At 31.7% G+C, this 19,842-nt stretch overlaps 1 protein-coding gene across 5 annotated transcripts in view; it reads right to left on the bottom strand.

Annotated features, from left to right (window-relative positions):
- SCAF4 (SR-related CTD associated factor 4) overlaps nucleotides 1–19,842 on the bottom strand; it is a 96,538-nt gene that overhangs the window by 55,098 nt on the left and 21,598 nt on the right. For all 5 annotated transcript variants that reach the window (XM_051984879.1, XM_051984882.1, XM_051984881.1 and 2 more), the window contains exons 2-4: nucleotides 15,121–15,204; nucleotides 14,658–14,702; nucleotides 11,396–11,557 (exon numbers count right to left, since the gene is read on the bottom strand). In XM_051984879.1, coding sequence (XP_051840839.1) covers nucleotides 11,396–11,557; nucleotides 14,658–14,702; nucleotides 15,121–15,204 — 291 coding nt within the window. The remainder of the gene's footprint in view (nucleotides 1–11,395; nucleotides 11,558–14,657; nucleotides 14,703–15,120; nucleotides 15,205–19,842) is intronic.

Here is a 19,842-nt window from a genome sequence, read left to right as displayed (position 1 = left end):
ATTGACTCCTCAAAAAAGAAAAAAAAATGTTTAAATCAAGGAGCAACTAAAGAGTAAGTAAATTTTAATTTGGAAGAATGTTTTGGTGACACTGCTTTATTTTCTTCTGTAAGTGATAAAAATAGAATTGTTTTGGTAAACTAAGAAGAAAGGGGGGCAGTTAGGAGACGGAGTGTACAGCGTACCAGTCCTGAATTCAAGAGGACCTGAGTTCAAATCTTGTCTCAGACACTTAATAATTCCTAGCTGTATGACCCTGGGAAAGTCACCTAATCCCAATTGCCTCAGCCAAAAAAAAAAAAGAAAGAAAGAAAGAAAGAAAAAGCAAGGGCACCAATAGACATGGATAAGACTAAGCATTTTTTGTAATTAAATGACGTTTATAAAAAAAGTTTTGTGTCAAATTACAAAGTAAAACTTTAGAGGAATGAATACTTTTATAGATACTCTGGGATCTCAAAGAGTGGAGTTAGGTTACAATATGAAAGGTAAACAAGAAGAATCCATGTTTTAAAGGGTTTTAAAAATCAAAGTCCATTGGAGGGATATCTAAAGAGAGAGGAAAAAATAAAGTTTAAGTAATATGAGTTAAAAAAAAAAGGGGGGGGGATGCGGGGGAGTTACAGTTTTGCTGAGAGGTTTCAGTGAAATTTCTGATCTCGAGACAAAAAGGATGAAAAAACATTTTGTAACGATTCTTTTTGACACACAAAATATACTAATATATTTGCAACACAATTATTAGAAGATAGTATACTAAAATTCTATTTTTAAAGGATCCTTAGAAGAGTATGGACCCTAAAAGCAGGGATGATGGAAATAAAAGGTCATCATATGAAGTCTCTCTAGTTTAAAAAAAATGTTCCAAGAAGAGTGGATGCTTCTTTACATGTTTAAATAGGGTTAGGTTGAGAAAATGGAAATAATGGAAAGATTGGATTCTTAAGGAAATATATGGGACCTCAGAGAGGCACCAAAAATTTCTGTAATTTAACTGATAATAATGGGCTCTAAATTTTGAAATATTGCAGCATAATGGTCCTTGGAAACTTTTTTTTTAAGTTTTAAATGTTACAATTAGTAATAAAAATCTAGATTTGATTTGGGTGAAATTTTGCTCTGAAATAGAAAGACTGTGATAAATTAGAATCCAATACGAATTATATCTACTATTTCAAATTGGGTTAATAATCATGGCTTGGAGAATCTTGGATCAAAATCTGGTCTTGGAAATGTTAGCTATAAAACCTCAAACAAGTCACCTGACCTCTATTTGCCTCAGTTCCCAGATGACTCAACAGTTATTTTAAGGATCAAAATGATACATAATGATTATGAAATGTATAACATGGTGTCCAGTATATGGTAAGCACCATGTAGTTGTTAATTAACATTATTACTAGCATTATTTAGTTGACTTTACCCTACACTAGGTAACTCTATATTGAGTTTTAAATATGAGCAGAATAAAATGCCAATAGGATAAAAATGAATGAATTTCTGTAATATAATTTGTCTGAATTGGTATCATCTGACTGGTACTAAGTTTTGTTTCATAATAGGTCACATATTTTTGTATTTCTAAATTTTCTTATATTCTAAATATTGAGAGAACACTGGATAAGAAATATTGTTAAGAAGTAAAGGCAATGTGCAACAAGAGAACTGTTCAGTTCTGCAAACGCATATTGTATCTAGGATACACTGCAACATATCTAACATATATAGGACTGCTTGCCATTTAGGGGAGGAGGTGGAGAGAGGGAGGGGAAAAATCGGAACAGAAGCGAGTGCAAGGGATAATGTTGTAAAAAAAATTACCCTGGCATGGATTCTGTCAATATAAAGATTATAAAATAAAATAAAATAAAATATATATTTAAAAAAAAAAAGTAGTAAAGGCAACAGGATGATCTGAATTCAAATCTAGTCTCAGACACTTAATACTTCCCAACTGTGTGACCCTAGGCAAGTCACTTAACCCCAATTGCCTGGGGGAGAGGGGAGATGTAAAGGCAATTGTATCATTGGAAAGTTTAATTATTTTAATTTGGACACTATGAAATTGTTAATTCATTAGAAGCTAGTGTTATGATATTATAATCTATCAAGTACTTAATGGGATATATTTTAAAAGAGAAGAATACTTTGTGGGAAAAGAAAAAAGTATAGGGAAGACATTGTAAAATCTCCTTTGAAAATCCTTGGAATTTTCTCTTTGAGCAAAGTCATAAAATTTTATCAGTCTTGTAAAAACTTGCTAAATCTTGTGAAATTCTAAAATAATGAATTAGTTTATTATAGGAGCCACTCTTCCACTTATTATGAAGAGGGGAAGGAAGGAAGATTTACAAAAGCTAATTTAATAATATAAAGTGAGTTTCCTTTAAAATTATTTGGCTGTCACTTATGAAAATTATTGATTTCTATCTGTTAATAAACAGTATGTATTGGAGTTATATCTTTAGTAGCGATAAATTCTGAGACTCAAAGATTTTATTTTGCCTTACAAGCAATTGAGCAAAATGAATAGTCGTTCATCTGAAAGCTTATGACAGCCAGCATTCTTTTTAGGGTTCTTGAATTAACTATAACATTCGCTATATGTATGAAGATACAGAATGTGATTAATTTCTAAATGCTTCATTTCTGTTCCAGTATGAATTTAAAGTAGCAAAGCCAAATATATGCTTATTGTTAATAATTATTACAACTTGAATATGATATATATCTTAACCCTAAGTTGTGATTGGTGAAATTTTGTTCTTTGAGATATATTTTCTTCAGATTGAAATTTGATTCTCTTCTGAGGGATGAATTCAGGTACAAATGTCGGATATATCATTAAGCCATTCTGTGCTACTATTTGAGAAAAATGCCACAAGCTGTGCAAAGGAAGTGTTGTCTTAGAAGTACTAAGTTACTTTCCTATGTTTGGGAAAAGTTGGGGAGACCAGTGTGGCACTTTCCCTCACTATATTTTTTGGGAGACAAATCTGTTTCTTCCTAGATAAATGCTGAGCCTGACTATGATACTTTGTGAATAATATGGACCTCTGCTGAATGGCTGGCTGTTTGAAAGTTAATTGTGACTCTTCTATGAAATGGAACATAATTAAGAATGCTTTATCCCATTATATTTGTTAAAACATTCTGTATCCTTGGGCTTAGGCCTGGTAGACCACTTGATGCTGTTAACAACTATGTCCCTGCTTCTTCCTTTAATATATTTTTTAATATAATGAATTTTTTGTTTCAATACTCTAGCACCTATGCATTGCTATAATAGAATGAACATGTAAAAGAGCTTACTATTTTTGATCTGAATTTGTGCTCAAGTCCATATACTAATCAACTAAGGGAATGAGTTCTTGGGCTTATCATCTACCTGCTAATAATTATACATTCATGTATAAGATTAGGTCCTTGGGAAAATATCTTCTAAGAGGAAACTGAGACAAAAATGTTTTAGTAATAAATTTTCAATATTGGATTAAATATTTTACACATAAAATTGCACTGATAATTGTAAAGAAATTTTAATTTATCTTTTACATTCTTTGACCTATATGTGTTTGTGTGTGTGTGTGTGTGTGTGTGTGTGTGTGTGTGTGTTTTAGAGACATTAGGACCTATTTTACAATTCAGACCCTCATAGATTTTTTTAAAAAGATTCTCCCTTTGGTCCGTTGTTGGCAGTGTCTATGTAAGGTATAGTGTCTGAGTGAAGAAAGTAATGGGAAGTAGTATGTTAAAGTGGTATGCGTATACCCTCTCATTCCCCTCGAAATTCTCTGAAGTTTCAGGCAAATCATGGATTTCTAATTTCATATCCTTATACTTCTGTTGTTAACAGGATCAGAACTGTAAGACTTCAATTGCTTTTTACCAATGAGCTACTTATGGGAAAAGCAAATTTAGGAAATTATACTAAACTGTACGAGATGGCCAAGTGGTAAGATGGATAGAGTATGCCAGGCCTCAAATCAGGAATATCTAAGTTCAAATCCAGTCTCAGACACTTAACTGTGACTATGGGCAAGTCACTTAATCTTGTTTACTTTAGTATCCTCATCTGTAAAATGAACTGAAAAAAGGAAATGGCAAAACATTCCAATATCTTTGTCAAGAAAATCCCCAAATTAAATATCAGAGTTGGACATGACTAAACAAAAATAAAACTAAATTGTATTGAGTCAAGTTACTAGCAGATTTTCTATAAATGACTTGGAATCAGACAAACAGATCTGCCCTAAAACTGAGACCTAATCTAGAATGTCTGAGAAGGTATTTTCAGGGATCAGGTAATTATCATCTGGGATGCAAGATAATATGTACTGGTTAAATGGGCTTGGAACAGATTACTAGGATAAAAAGAGAATTGATGTGAGTTAATATTGACAATTACTATGGTATTATTTTGGTTTTTTTTGTTTCATGGTATCTCTGTTTGCTTTTTCTTGAGGACATGTATATCTTTCTCTAAAATTAATCCATGAAATTGAGTGGATGCTCATCAGTTGGGGAATGGTTGAATAAGTTATGGTATATGAATGCAATGGAATATTATTGTCCTATAAAAAGTGACAGGTAGGCAGATTTTAGAAAAGCCAGTAAAGAATTATGTGAACTGATGCTAAGAACATTGTATATAATAACAGCAAAATTATACCATGATTAATTTGGCTATTTTTAACAACGTGGTAACTCAAGACAATTTCAATAAACTAGGGAAAGAAAATGCTACCTGCATCCAAAGAAAAATGCACGGAAACTAAATGTGAATCAAAGAATAGCATTTTCACCTTTTTGTCTGTTTGCTTTTTCTTTCCTGTGTTTTTTTTCCCTTTTGGTCTGATTTTTCTTGCACAACCTGACAAACATGGAAATATGTTTAAAAGTTCTGAACATATTTAACCTATATCAAATGGCTTACTGTCTTGGGAAGGAAGGAGGTAAGGAAGAAGGGAGAAAAATTTGGAACAAAGTTTTACACAAATCAATGGTGAAAACTATCTTTATGTGTATTGGGGGAAAAAAAGCTCTGGATATTTTACTATGATTGGTTCTAAGATTAATCATTCTTGCTGTTCTTATATTAACTGATGAAGGAAAATTGTTACCAGCTTCAGAAAATTCACCAAGTTACAGAAGAAACAGTTAACCCATCATATTTGCCTCTTGACAGAAATCCTCCTTTTAGTTCAGCTGGGTATAGGGAAACAGCTAGTTAGCCACCCTTAGTAAAAAGGCCTTTCTACCCTGGGCCTTATTAATCTCTTCAGACTTGGCTTTAACTGCTGTGTTAAAACCTGTTCTAAATTTTTATCAGACAACCTTATGTTAATGCACGATACTAATATTTTAAAAATCTTACAGAACCAATATATAGATAAGTGAACTATGGGAAACAAGACTCTACTAATCAAAACAGGAAACAGAATCAAATTAACAATTTTGTAATTTTTTTAATTTTTTATCTACCACAATACCAACATTTTGTGTAACTAAGTCATATTTGGTTTGTCTCTGAGTTAAGTATAGAGGTTCAGCTTTCCTATAAATCATTGGTTGTCTCTAAATTAACTTTACAAGTTTTTCTTTAGAAGTTAATCATTGTTCTTTTCTTGTGTCAAGGAAATCTGTTATCCTTGAAAGATGCAGGTGAATGACAGAGAGTCTGCTTTATTTCTGTAACACTATCCTTCAAGAAAGTCTGATTTGTTATCATTGTGACACTAACTAGCCATGTAGATGGATACCACCAATGAATTTTCCTAATGACAATATGAAGGAAGGGATTTTTGCTAACCTTAAATTCCAAATTTGAAACCAATCATATTGTTCCCCATGTCTATGATGCTACCTTCTTGTTTTTGAACTTTTTCTCCTTTTTTCCATAAAAATTATCAACTCTCATTCAAGGTCTTAGTTAACTGAGGAGGTGAAGACCCTGTTTATTGGCAAAATTACATTTTGCTAATAAGCATGCCCTGAGTGTCATTCATGTTTACCTTTTTATGATTCTCTTAAGTGTTGTGTTTGAATGTCCTATTTTTCAATCAATTCTGTTCTTTTTATTTAGAATGATTGAAACTTCTTTATTCCATTAAATATCCATTTTCCTCTGAAAGATTATACTCAATTTTGCTGGGTATATTATTCTTGGTTGTAATCCTAGCTTCTTTATCTTCCAGAATATCATATATCAAAAGCCTATAGCAACTTTAATTTAACCAATAAATTTTCTGTGATCCTGATTTTGATTCCATTGAGATCTGAATTACTTTTTCTAGTTGCTTATTTATTTTTTTCCTTGACTTGGTAACTATAAAATTTGGGGATAACATTCCACTTAAGTTTTTCATTTTGCAATTGGTAATCAATGGATTGTTTTAACTTCTATTTAACCTGCTGGATTGAAGATATCAAGGCAATTTTCTTTTTTTAATTTCCTGAAACCTAATATCTAGGCTCTTTTTTTTTTATCATGGTTTTCTGATAATCCAATAATTCTTAAGTTATCTCGGATCCATTTTCCAAGTGAGTTGTTTTTCCAAGTGAATTGTTTTTCCAGTGAGGTTTCACATTTTCTTCTATTTTTTCCTCTTTTTTGACTTTCATTTTTGATATCTGATGGAGACATTAGCTTCCATTCATACATTTTCTTCAATTATTTTTTGTGCTGCTTTTACCACATTATATAAATTAAATTTCTCTTACTAATTTTTCTACATTACTCTTTTCTTTTCCCAATTTTTCCTCTATCACTTATAATCTCTTTAATTCTTCTAAGAATTCTTGTTGGGCGTGGTTTGAATTAGGAATTTTCCTTGAAGCTTTAGTTGTAACTATTTTAGTGTTATTTTTTTCCTTCAGAGTTTGTCTTGGTCTTCCCTGCCACTAGTATCATTTTATAGTCATATTCTTTTTTATTTTTTCAAACCATTTCTTGACTTTGAACTTTATTTTGGGCTCTATTTACTTTGGGATGGGGAGGAAATGTCTCAAGCATCAGACATTTTACATGCTACTGTCTTTAGAGCTAGATCTGGTGGTTTGCATATTTTTGGTGTTTTCAAAAAGATGTGATCTAGGGAGAGGTGTGGTCATGTCTCTCCTGCTCTGAGCTCTGAGGTCTGGCCCCAGCTCCTCTACATTGGAAAGCACTAGCACTCTTCTCTGCCCTGGAACCGTTAAGAGCATTAGCAGTTTTTTTGGCTCTGGAACTGCTGTTACCAGGTTCCCTCTTTCCTTCTGATAGACCACAAGAACAAGTTGCCAATCAATGTCAGCTATACCTTATCTCAGCAACGGAACCCCTAATCTATTTTCTGATCAGTTATCCAAGTCTGACTGTCCCTGGTTTCAAAATTCCAGAAGTTGTTGTTGTAGCTCTATGTGTACACTCCAGATATATAGAGCTCTCCTACTGACCTTTTAAGTTTTCTTAGGTCAGAAAATGTCTCCTGGCCTTTTCTTGGTTTGTCATCCCAAAACTTGATTTGAGAAATTATTTTAATTTTGTTTAGACTGGAAATGTTGAAAGTTCAACTAGGTTGTATCCTCTAACCCATCATCTTGCCTGTACCACATCCAACCTCTGAATAAAATAAAACTGCATAACATTCAAGTAAATAAATCTCCAAAGTAGTGGCGTTAATACTAATAAATGACATTTAGATAGTGTTTTAATGTTGAAAAAAAAGAGCTTTTATAAGATATAAATTGAAATCATATATAGTGGATATAATACTTACCATAAAGAAAATAAAGTGTCTTGTAAATCTTAAGAGAACTAACATAGATTGCTATATTACTAATGTTTTCAAATGTATAAAATCATGAAATTTTACAAGCAAAAAAAGTAGAAATTTGGGCTCTTCGTTTTTGATGGATTATCAATTTGTTCCACTTAATATTTTCTGTCCCTTTTTCTGATATTTGGATAACCAATCCTTGAACACTTCCAAAACTGTATTGCTTCTAACTTCTATTTTCTATGCTTATTTGGTCAAGGCTAACCATTGTTCTCAACTTTACTACCTAAAATAGAGTAATTATAGTGTTATCACTGATGAGAACAGAAGCACCACCATATCTGTTTCACTGATAATCTTTTCAATTTTATCTACAACTGCACTGGAAATTTCACAACAGGCTATTATAACAACACCATTTTGCCTCCCTCCCATTACTTCTCAGTTTTGTGAGATTTGTTATCTTATATCATACTAAAAATAATAATATTTATATAATGCTTTAAGGTTTACAAAGTGCTTTAAATGTTTTCTCATTTTGTCTCCTTTTGTTCTTAAATCAACTTTGTTATCACTTGCATTTTACAAAAAGGGAAACTGAAGCTAAACACATTTTACTCTTTTAAGGTTTTAAAAAATGTACTTGGATAGAGAGAGCTGTCTTCATAAAGAAAGAGGACTCTGGAGGATTGACTGTAGAGCACAACACAGTATTTTCACCTTTTTTTGTTGTTGTTTGCTTGCTTTTTGTTTTCTTTCTCATTTTTCCCCCTTTTGATTGATTTTTCTTGTGCAGCATGATAAATGTGGAAATATGTATAGAAGAATTGCACATATTTAATGTATACTGCATTATTTGCTGCCTAAGGGTGGAAAAAAATTTGGAACAAGGTTTTGCAAGGATGAAATGTTGAAAATTATCTTTGCATATATTTAGAAAATAAAAGGCTATTTTTTAAAAAATAAAAATGAACTTGTATCCCAAACATACACTGATCTTTGCTGTCACATCTATGTTTTGGCAAAGAGATCAGATTTGTTAATTCCCAGAGATTGTTTACATCCATTATGCTTTGTTAATGGTGATAATTTCAATCTTTTACTTTGATTAATTATCAACTTTTTCATCAACAGATTGCTGGCAATGTTGTAACTGTAAGGACTACTCAATTTTATCTTTTCTAATTTACTGATTTTAATTCTTTGCTAGTTGATGGTTAAGACAACTTGGAATTGACTAAAAATTTAATAGACAAGTTTTTTGAGATGTCATTTGGTGCTTACATATCTACTTTCTTCTCTCTCCTTTAAGAGAATATTCGTGATATACAGGCAATAAAACTACCAAGTTAAATAATAAGTCTGAAAAGACTTAGCTAATTATTTAAAGAATTTATATACTAATTATATAAAATCAATTTTGCAGATAATTTGAGAAGTAGAAGGAATCTGAGAAATAAGGCAAGAAGGAAAAGAGGGAAGGTAACATTTACTTAATTAAAAATCTTTTGTTTTATGATTATGAATTATATAATTAGAATATAGGTAGCATGATACTGTAATATAAACAAGAAAAAGTTTAAAGTATATAACTTACTTTGGAAATCATAAAAATACAAATTTGTAGTTGAATTATTTTCAATATGGAAATAAAAAAATTACAAATTAGTTAAGCTGAAAAATTAAGCTTATTCTTTTGTAACATGGCATTAAAATTCTGATACATATTCTTCATGAGCTTTTCTGATAGTTTATATCAACAATCATTATTTTTACTACCTAGGGACAATAGATAGTGCTAGAAAATAAATTCCTCAAGTAAGGAAGTCCTTAAAATTCAACAGAGAAGTGGAATTAGATATCAAAGTAATAGGACAGAGTGAAATCATATTTTAGATTGAACCCTAGGACAGAAGCTATAAAAATGTTTAACTTTGATAGAAGTAGAAATTGGTATTTTTGAATACAGTAACTGTACTGGTATAAGATATCACCATACTTCATGTCAGTTCACATTTGAGAAAAGAGAAGATTTAAAGACAAAAACAAATTCATGACTATAACTTTGAAATCGAAGATTAAATTGAAAGAATCTCACAGATTATTTAACCCTCTTTGAAGACGACTTCCTTTTCCAACACCTCGGACTTAATTGGTCTTTTTCAAGTAAGCTTTTTATATGTAGTCTAATAATGAACTAGTCAGAAAAAAATATCAAAATCAACCCCAATTCATAGCATATTTTTCTACTATATGCTTACTAAATTTCACTTTAACATTTAACTTCTGAGAAATCTTTGGGAACTGTCATTCAATTTGTCAATTATTCCTCCTAGTTTTGTCTTGCACGGAAATTTAATAAACATATACCCAGTTACTAATCAAAATATTTACCAGCATAATGTCGAACCATATTCTGGAGACACTGAACTAGAGATTTCCTTTCATGCTGAATCCATCAATTTAAATTTAAATCCATTAATTATTATTCAATGGATCTACTCAACCACTTGTGAACCTAATATATCACTAAGCCCACATTTCTCTACATTGTCTACAAGGGTAGTACAAGGCTGATCAATAATATGCTAAAATTTAAGTAAATGATCCATAACATTCACTTGATCTACCGATAGTAAGAAAAAATAAAGCACCTATCAAAAACATTTATTAAGCAATTAAAATTGCTTTTTACAGATAAATACAAAATATATATAAGAGAAGGAAGACATTATAAGTTGAGACAATCAGGAAAAGCTGCATATCTATAGAAGGTGGTGCCTGAAATATGTCTTGGAAAAAAAAATCAATATTGCTATGAGGTGGAGGTAAAGAAAGCATGCTGTCCAGGCATAGGATTTGGAGGTAGGAGGATATGAAGATAAAAGGATGGGCAATTATTGTGAGGAAAAAGTCAATTTGACTGTTACCACAGAATGAGAGAAGACTAATAAAAGTATAATGAGACTGAAAAGGTTGGAACCAAATTGTGAATGTTAAAAACCCAACAGGCGTCCATGTTTCATAGTAGAGGCAATAGAAATTAATTTATTCTAGGAAAACTTTCTCTGATGAATCCATGATGAATTTTAATGATCACCAGATGATCACTGGTTTAATTTCCAATGGATCTCAAACAAATTAATTTGTTCTAATCAGTTCTAAAGTATTCAAAATTTATGCCAAGAAACACTGGCCTATAATTTGTAGTTTCCATTGCCTCCCCCTTTTTGAAATTTGGAACATTTGCTTTTCTCCAAACCTTGTGACTTCTCTTTTTTACCAACATCTTTCAAAGATTAATGACAGGTTCAGTTATTATATCTGCTCCCAGTATCCTAAGATATAATTCATATGACTTTCCCAATAAATGTAGAGTTTAAAAGGAAAAAAGGGTTATGCTAATATTTTTCTATCATATATATAAAACAAAATCATATAAGAGATGAACATTCTCAAAAATTGGAAACAAAATCTAACTTTCTCATGTTTCATGTAGAACTACTGGAGTATCATCTAAAGGACAAAGAAATCACTAGGTTTCTTTAATCGACAACTGAGATTATTAAATTTAGTTCAACAACATTCAGAATACACAAGATTTCAAGTTCTAATTTTTAATATTTAAACTATACCTTATCTTCAGATGGACAGAGATATAAATACTGGAATGTAGCTGTTATATTTTTAGAGAATCTTGGCCCAAAAACATCCTTGTCTGTTCCAAACTGATGACGAGACTGCCGCACAATTGAGTCAATTACATATAGTCCTGGAACCTTATATTCTGGCTTACACTGCAAACATAAAAAGGTAATTAGTAATTATTACAAGAAAAACAGTTTATAAATGTGAATGATTTTGGACAAATCACTTAACTTCTCAATATAAATCCAAACTTTAGTAAAGAAACCAGATTAAAAATAAACCAACAAAAACTATTGTCTTTTTTGTGTATTGCCCAAAAAATCCATCAGGAAGAAGAAACTTCTTTCAAAACATGATGTATAAAATATCCTAAATTCACCTACAAAGACACAAAAATCATATAAATACAACTATAAAAACCTTTTACAAAAATGAAGACCTAAATTATCAAAAACATATAATTGTTCATGGGTGGGCCATTCTAATATAAAATGACAATATTATCTAAATTATTAATTTATGTAATACCAGAAGAATCCAATACCAAAGATTACAAAGTTAGGGAAAAATAGTAATGGAATTCATTTGGAGGACAAGAATCTCTAAGGAATGGAAATGAAAAAAGGGGGAGAAGACAGGGAGATGAACTAAATAAAATTATACTACAAAGCAGTAACCAACATAACTATTTGGGTACTGGTTAAAGAATTAAAAAAGTTGATCAGCAAAAGTAGTTAAGTATTTAAACTCCTCTAGCTGTGTGACCCTGGGCAAGTTACTTAACCCCAATTGCCTCAGGAAAAAAAAGTATTCAAGACTCAGAAGACTCAATGGCTGATAAGTCCAAAGACTGGATGTTAGGAAAACTAGAAAGCAGTCCAGAAGAAATTTAAGTTTAGATTCCAAACTCACAACATATTATGCCTGAAACAGATATATGACCTAGTTATAATTAGAAGAATGGAAGGAGATACCCTTAACTAGTAGAAAGAAAAGAATACTAAGAAGGAATAACCAGAGGAAAGGAACAATTTTGATTACATAAAATTTAGAAAGGTTTTGCAACCAAAAATAATGACGCTTGAATTAGAATATGAGACTCTCAGAAAAAAATCTTTTCAATAAACACACTGAGCCTTTGTTCATCTCTAAAATTAAGATATTTTACCTAATTCTAATCTTTAAGGGTGCAGTAATGACATAAATGATGTATGTCAGTATTTTGATAACTGCAAACATTATTTTACAAAATACCAAGGCATCAAGCCTACCTTTCCAAACTCTGAACTCTTCTCAATATTCCCATTTGACAAATATTTATTACATGGTTACTTTTACTATTTGTAGAGTACTGTGCTGGGTATAACACCAATCATATTTCAACCATAACTGAAATGGGGTTGTTTCAGTTCCACAAATCAACCCTGATAGGATAAACTTTCAAAAACATACTTCTGAACTGTTATAACTTTATTCAAAACTATACAGTATTTCTTTGTTGTATATTGCATGTTATATGTGTTTAGTCTAGACTTCAACAATGAACAACTAACAAATATTCAAATATGCTCAATGAATTTGGAATCTGATCAAATCCTAATTTTGCCTATATAATATTTGGCAAGTCTTTTCCCTCTGAGCTTCAGTTTTCTCATCTGGAAAATGACAGGTTGGGCTTTTTGATTTCTCATTTCCTTTCTGCTTCTAAATCAGAGATTCTTAACACAATTTTCTCTTTTTAAATATTTTTATAACTATTTCAATATAATCAACTTCCATTGTAATCTTATTTTAAAATGTATATGCATTTAATATTATTCTGAGGAGTATATAGGTTTTGCTAAATAGCCAAAGGAGTCTTTAGCATACAAAAAGTTAAGAATCCCTGCTGAAAAATTTTAAGTCACAGAAACTGTGCTAACTGTTGCTAGCAAGTTCTTCTCCAAGCTGTTATCTATACCAGTGAAATCACAGAGCCAGTCTCTATCCTTTCTATCACGGTAAGTGGAAGCATCCAATGCCTTTGGCACTGATGGTATGTTAAACCAACAAATATTTATTAAGGACCTGTTATTGTGTTGTTGTTATTGTAGTTAGATACTATAATAGGGGATATAGGATACAGAAACCAAAGTCAAATAATCCTTGCTCTAAAGAGTTCACATTTGAAGTCAGAAAGAGGGCAGAATTAGAGAAGAAAAAGTATTGAGAAAACAAGATAGAGAGGAGACTGAAATAAATGTGATAGGGAAAAAGCAGAACATCACCAAGAAGTGTACCACTTTTAACTATAATTTTATCTTATAGAAATACTGGAAAGAACAACTTGAAAGAAAAACAATTTTTGGTAAAAATGTACTACAAAGAACAATTTACAATGTGACTACAATGACATAAAGGAAAACAATATTCAAAGTTTTTAGACTTCTGATCACAATGATTTTAGAGGACTAAAAATGAAGCACACTTTGAAATATAATAAACTACATGATTCAGATATATATTTTTTCATACCTAGTCAATATTTATTTTGCTAATGTGTACTTAATTGTTACAAGGAAGGGCTTTAGTGGAGAGAGAAAGGGCACTGGGAAGTAACATGATGTCTACAAAGATCATTCATAAAACTTTTAAAAAAAATAAAAATAACACAAGTATGTACCTTTATGATAACAAAACATTGTCACACAATCTATTAATTCAATCAAACTAACACTTTAAACAGGAAATAGAAAGTAGGGGATCATTATAAAATTTCTCTTATTTTATTCTATTACAAAGAAAAAAGTAATAGATATGAAACATAGATGGATTATTGATACACTTTTTGATCAATGTTAACAAGATTAAAATACTTTCCCTAAAAAATTATTTATGGTGAAAATAAGATAAAATTGTATTAGCTAAATGTGCAGTGTAAGCATTCTAGTCTTTTATAATCACTTCACATTTTATGACTATTTGACTATAAAATAAAATGAATTATTTTGAAGATATTTAAAAACACCTTTAATTCATAGGTTAAAATTCACTGAACATACTAATCACAGACAGAAACCACTTTTAACAGTTATTTTGAAACATTAAGATTTCATTAACTTTTTTCTTGAAGTCTCTGAAAGCAAAATTACTCACATTCTCTGAGTATATAAAGTTTTCATAATAAAAAGTTATAGAAACAATAATTTAAACAAGTAAAACAAAACAAAAATAAAACTACTTAAAAACCCAAAGAGAAAGATTAGTTACCTTTTTGATGAATTTTTCTACAATCTGGACTACATGCTTGTAAAGCTGAAGGAAAAAAATAGTCATTGGTCAACTGTAATATGATTGTCTATTTTTAAAAACAAATAATAAGATAATTATTATTACAGAGAAAATATAATTATACCTTAAAAACTATAATGATAATATTAACAATCATTAGAACTATCTCAAAATACAAGTCAAGAAATTGAGACAAATCCAACTTCTAAAAAAAAAACTTTCTAAAACAAATGGCTATACTTTTATAAGTTAAACAACAAAATTTAAATGTATCCATATTAATTATCATCAATAACCTTTATAAACACTAGTAAACTACATATGTAGTATGAGATATTATTAGCCAAACACAGTCCTAAACTAAGGGCAAAATTCCATTCCTAATACTTATAAATTTCAAAATCTAAGATCATGTTAATGATATAAAGTGTTTTTGTCTTACCTTAATAGCTTTAATGGCAGCTTTAGTAATGAGAATCATCTTAGCCCGGGAAATGGGAGGCTTCATATCCATGAGTGAAAAGAGCTAAATATAAGATAACAAAATGTTCAAAACCATTTCTGTGAAAGTCTAAAACTTAAGCATTAAGCATACTTCTCTTAAATTAGTTTGTTCCCAGTGATTTTATAGCAAAACTGAAGGTCAACAAGCCATTTCTTTGAAAAGTACGTAAGAATTTGTTAATTAGAATCGTTATCTATATGAAAAGGAATAAAGCAGTGGCTTACTTATCTAATAATACTATTCAAAGACTGCAAAGTACAAATCTGACATAGAAACGTGGAATATAGGAATGATAACAATCTTTTTTGCTGTACAACCATTCACATAAGCCCCTTAACTTTTGGCTACTATCTAAAGCTCTGCTTGGCGCCCTCTTTTTTTCTCTCTAAATCCTCTCACTCAGAGGAGATATTATCATTTCTATGCAAATAACCCTCAACTCTATATATCTGGCTTATTATTATTCCCATCAATATCATCCACTGTAAAAGCCATGCCATCCCAAACTCACAGTATCCAAGACAGAACTCATTATTTTTCCCTGCTCTCTCACACCTAAGCTCATCCTCCCCCTGAACTTCCACTATCACCCAAGTTTACAATTTACAAGTACTTAATTCTTCCTAGGACTCTTAAATTAAGAGGCTTGGGAATCACAATGTTTTCAAATACTTCCAATCCAGTGCCCTTAACCTGAAATTTCTATGGATGTGCAACTTCGCAGATGATCTTTGCCAGTGCTGCAACAATAGCTATCAAAGATGCAGAGAAAAGTGTTTTAATAAAGAGGTGAGGGGCATGGCTTGGATATCCAGATGATTAATTCATCAGATTGCTCCCAGTATTTAAAAAAAAAAATTAAGGTCAAGATAAAGCTGAAGGATGATATATAGAGGTAGAGGATCATTTTTTCCTGAAGAGGAACTTTTAAGTGAATATTTTGTGATTGTAGGAGAAATTTCTGCCTTCCAAAACAATTTATTGTATTATAAATATGGAATAAAGCTATGAAATAAAAAATAAAAAAAAAGATGCAGAGAAAAAAAAGTGTTGCCACAGAAGTCCCTAGAATTATCAAATAGTTCAGCATCACAAACTAAAATAATTTTCATGAGTGAAAATGACATTAAGAAAGACTTATTGATATTTGCTTTGCTGCTGAGTCCCAAGAACCATAAGTCCTTATATACCATCTGACTAGCAGAAGAAACTATCCACATTGTTGTAGAATGTGAACTCCTTGAAAGCAGTCATAGTCTAACTTTTGTATTTGTATTCCAAATACTTTGGACATAATAAGAGCTTAACAAATGCTTTGTTTATTCATTCATTCCTCATTTTCCCTAACCCCAAACATTCACTTAGTAGCTAAGTTTGATCATTTCCAACTCCACAAACATCTCTCACATCCATCTAATACATAGCATTCACAAAGCAAACATACCAACAAAGATCACTTCTGGCCAGGATTTTTTAAATAGCTTCCCGGTTGACCTCAAGTCTCTTCACTTTCTAATTCTCCTTCTCTCTATCCAGTTACCACAATGATTTTTCTAAAGCAGAAGTCATTTCCCCACTTAATGTACTCCAGCAACTCCCTATTACCTTTAGGTCAAATATAAAAAGATCTGTTGGGCTAGTAAGATTATACACAATCCAAGTCCAACCTATCTTTTTAACTTTATTATTATATGCCCACTTAGTAGGCATGTATTCCTTACTTATTCTGCCCACTTAGGATCTCTATGGTAAAACCAAACTAGCTTTCATTGCTCTTTCTCTCACAAAAAAAAAACACTACAACTCTGTTTTTGCCTAACCTATCTCCCATATCTATAGAACTCTTTCACTTCTGCCTCTTTGGACAGCTTATTTCAGTTAAGTATCACCTTCTATATGAGATCATTTTTAACAAAAACTGTCTCATATATTTATGTTCAATGTGTGTGACATATTTGCTTCCCCCTCTCCCAAAAGAACATAAACTCCTTGAAGGCAGGAAATGTTTCATTTTTGACTTTGTATCCTCACCTAACAATGACAATTATACAATAAGTACTTTAATAGACATTTTAAAGATTGCTGTGAGAATGTTTTCATCGTTCAAAAGATAAAAAGATACAAGAGAAAATACAATCCTATATCTCCTTCTTGCTAACAAGAGCTGGCTGCTGGGATGAAAAAGATGGAACTCTGTGGGGAGAGGAGATGGAGGGAAAGAGGGTGGGGGATACCATTCTATTCTAGAATCTGCAATACGGAAGAAAGCTAGGAGTAATTTGTCATGTACTTTAAATTTTAAGAAAGCAGATTTTTAAAAGTTCAGAAGCAAGATAGGTTAGATCTCACAGGCTACAAATCTATAAACTTCCAAGAATAAAATTCTGAAGACACAAAGGAAAAAAATTCAATAAGGAAGAAATAGGAGTCATCTAAAGAGATTGTTTGCCACCTACTTACTACTCTGTCTTTACTCACCATAGCTTTTGCTCTCCTCCCTCAATCTTGTACTTATTAATCACTGGATACTTAGCAGAAAACTCCTCAGCCTCTTCTCCTGTTCTATAATCTCAACACCACCCCATCACATGTAGCATTCCAACTCTGCCCATCCCTTTCTCAAACGTTTTCCTTTTTCAGTTATCTTCTATTTCTCTTCTGCTAAGGACCTAGTCTCTTTCTCCAAATGAGAAAATAAATACTATTCATCATATGAGTTCCCTCTTCTGTTGTTCAGTTGTTAGTCATCTCTCACTCTTTGTGATCTCATTTAGGGTTTTCTTGGCAAAAATAATGCAGTAGTTTGCCATTTCTTTCTCTAGTTCAGTTTACAGATGAGGTAACTGAGGCAAACATGGTTGAAGAACTTGCCCAGGGCCTTATAGCTAGTAGATGTTTGCAACCAGATTTAAATGCAGGAAGATGAGTCTTCTAGGCCCAGCACTCTATGCACTGTGCCATCTAGCTGTCTAAAAAATTACATTCACAATCACTTCAAATCTCTTCAACCTCTACATATCTACTCATTCATCTTCTACTCACTTTAAACATGCCTAAGGTTTCCCCATCCTTAAAATACTTTCACTATACTTAACTATTTCCTTAAGTCTTCTATTTTTTCCAGCCAAATTCTTTTAAAAATTAGTCTATTTGCTGTCTTCACTTATATTCCTCACTCCTTGGCCCTTTGTTCAATCCTTTGGCTTCTAATAGATAAAGTCACCACAATTGAAAAAAATGTGACAATTTCTTTTCAAATATCATCCTTCCTCCTTAAACTTTTTTTTTCAGTTTTTTTCTTGTTGCCTAAATGTTCAGAATTGTCATAGGCTCTCTTTTTCTCTCCTTCTAATCTCTCTCAGTAAACTCATCAGTATCCATGGGCTTAATTATCACTTCTATGAAGATGACTTCCAAGTTCCATATAGTCAATCCCAGTTTTTCCCCTAAACTTCAGTCTCATGCTACCAAGTGCCTATTGGCTGTTTTACATAAGATACTTTGGAGACATGAAACTAAATGCATGCAAAACTCATTATCTTTTTTAATAAAGCTCTACTACCCTATCCTCAAACTTTAATATTTCTATTGATGGTATCACCATTTTTCCAACCTCCCACATTTGAAACTTGAACATTTTAACTTCCACTCTTCGCTCTCCCTACTCCATATATCCCATCATTTTCCAAATCATGCCCTTTCTACCTCTACCTCTCAATACCATGCTTTTTTTTTTAGCAACTGCAAAAGGCTAATTTTTCTCTGCCTCACCACTTTATATCCATTTTCCAAAATGTTGTCAAAGTGAAAATGTAACCAAATCACTGCCTTACTCACTAAACTCTAGTGGTTTCCTACAATAAATAAATATGATAAATATAAATAAAACAAACTCCTGTTTGTCTTATGAAGCCCTACACAACCTAGCCCCAAAGTATCTTTCTGACCTTATTAGATATTATTTAACCTCCTGAACTCTATAAACTGGCCAAATGGCGCCTCTATTCTTCATATATAACATTCCATCTCTCACCTCCTTGTTTTTTTTCCTAACTATTCCCCACACCTAGAATGTACACTCTTCTTAGCCTCCGGCTCAGTGAGTCCTCTATTAAGATTGGATTTTTAGCCTGAAAGTCATGCCTTTCCTAATTTCACTCACTCTAAGTGCACTTTCCAACCTTTAACTTTGTATATATTTGTATATGTTAACTGTATATGTATGTGTTGTGTTTCCTATTAAAACTCCAGTTCCTTATGAGTAGGAACTCATTGTTTTACTCTTTGAACTTGTACTCTGCTGTAGGTCACATGTGGATGGAGCAATGGGCTTGGAATCAGAAAGATTTACCTTGATGAAATCAAATCAAGCTTCAGACACTGAGTGACCTTGGACAAGTCACATATCCCTTTCTACCTTAGTTCTTCATCTGTTAAATGAACTGGAGAAGGAAAAGGAAAACTACCCAAATATCTCTGCACTCTCCCTTGCCCAACCAAAAAAGCCCCAAACCCCAAAATAAAAAACCTAAAACCCTCATGTGGGGTCACAAAAAGTAAGACAGGATTAAACATCTGGATTTTTTTCTCCTGAATCTAGCACGGCATACTTGATTGATAGAGAACTTGCCAACCAAATTCAACTTAAATGAAAAAATA

This window comes from Antechinus flavipes, chromosome 3 (assembly GCF_016432865.1).
Source record: "Antechinus flavipes isolate AdamAnt ecotype Samford, QLD, Australia chromosome 3, AdamAnt_v2, whole genome shotgun sequence".
In the NCBI taxonomy this organism is placed as follows: domain Eukaryota; kingdom Metazoa; phylum Chordata; class Mammalia; order Dasyuromorphia; family Dasyuridae; genus Antechinus; species Antechinus flavipes.
Note: the sequence above shows the minus strand (reverse complement) of the source record. Positions and strands in the feature narration are given on the sequence as shown.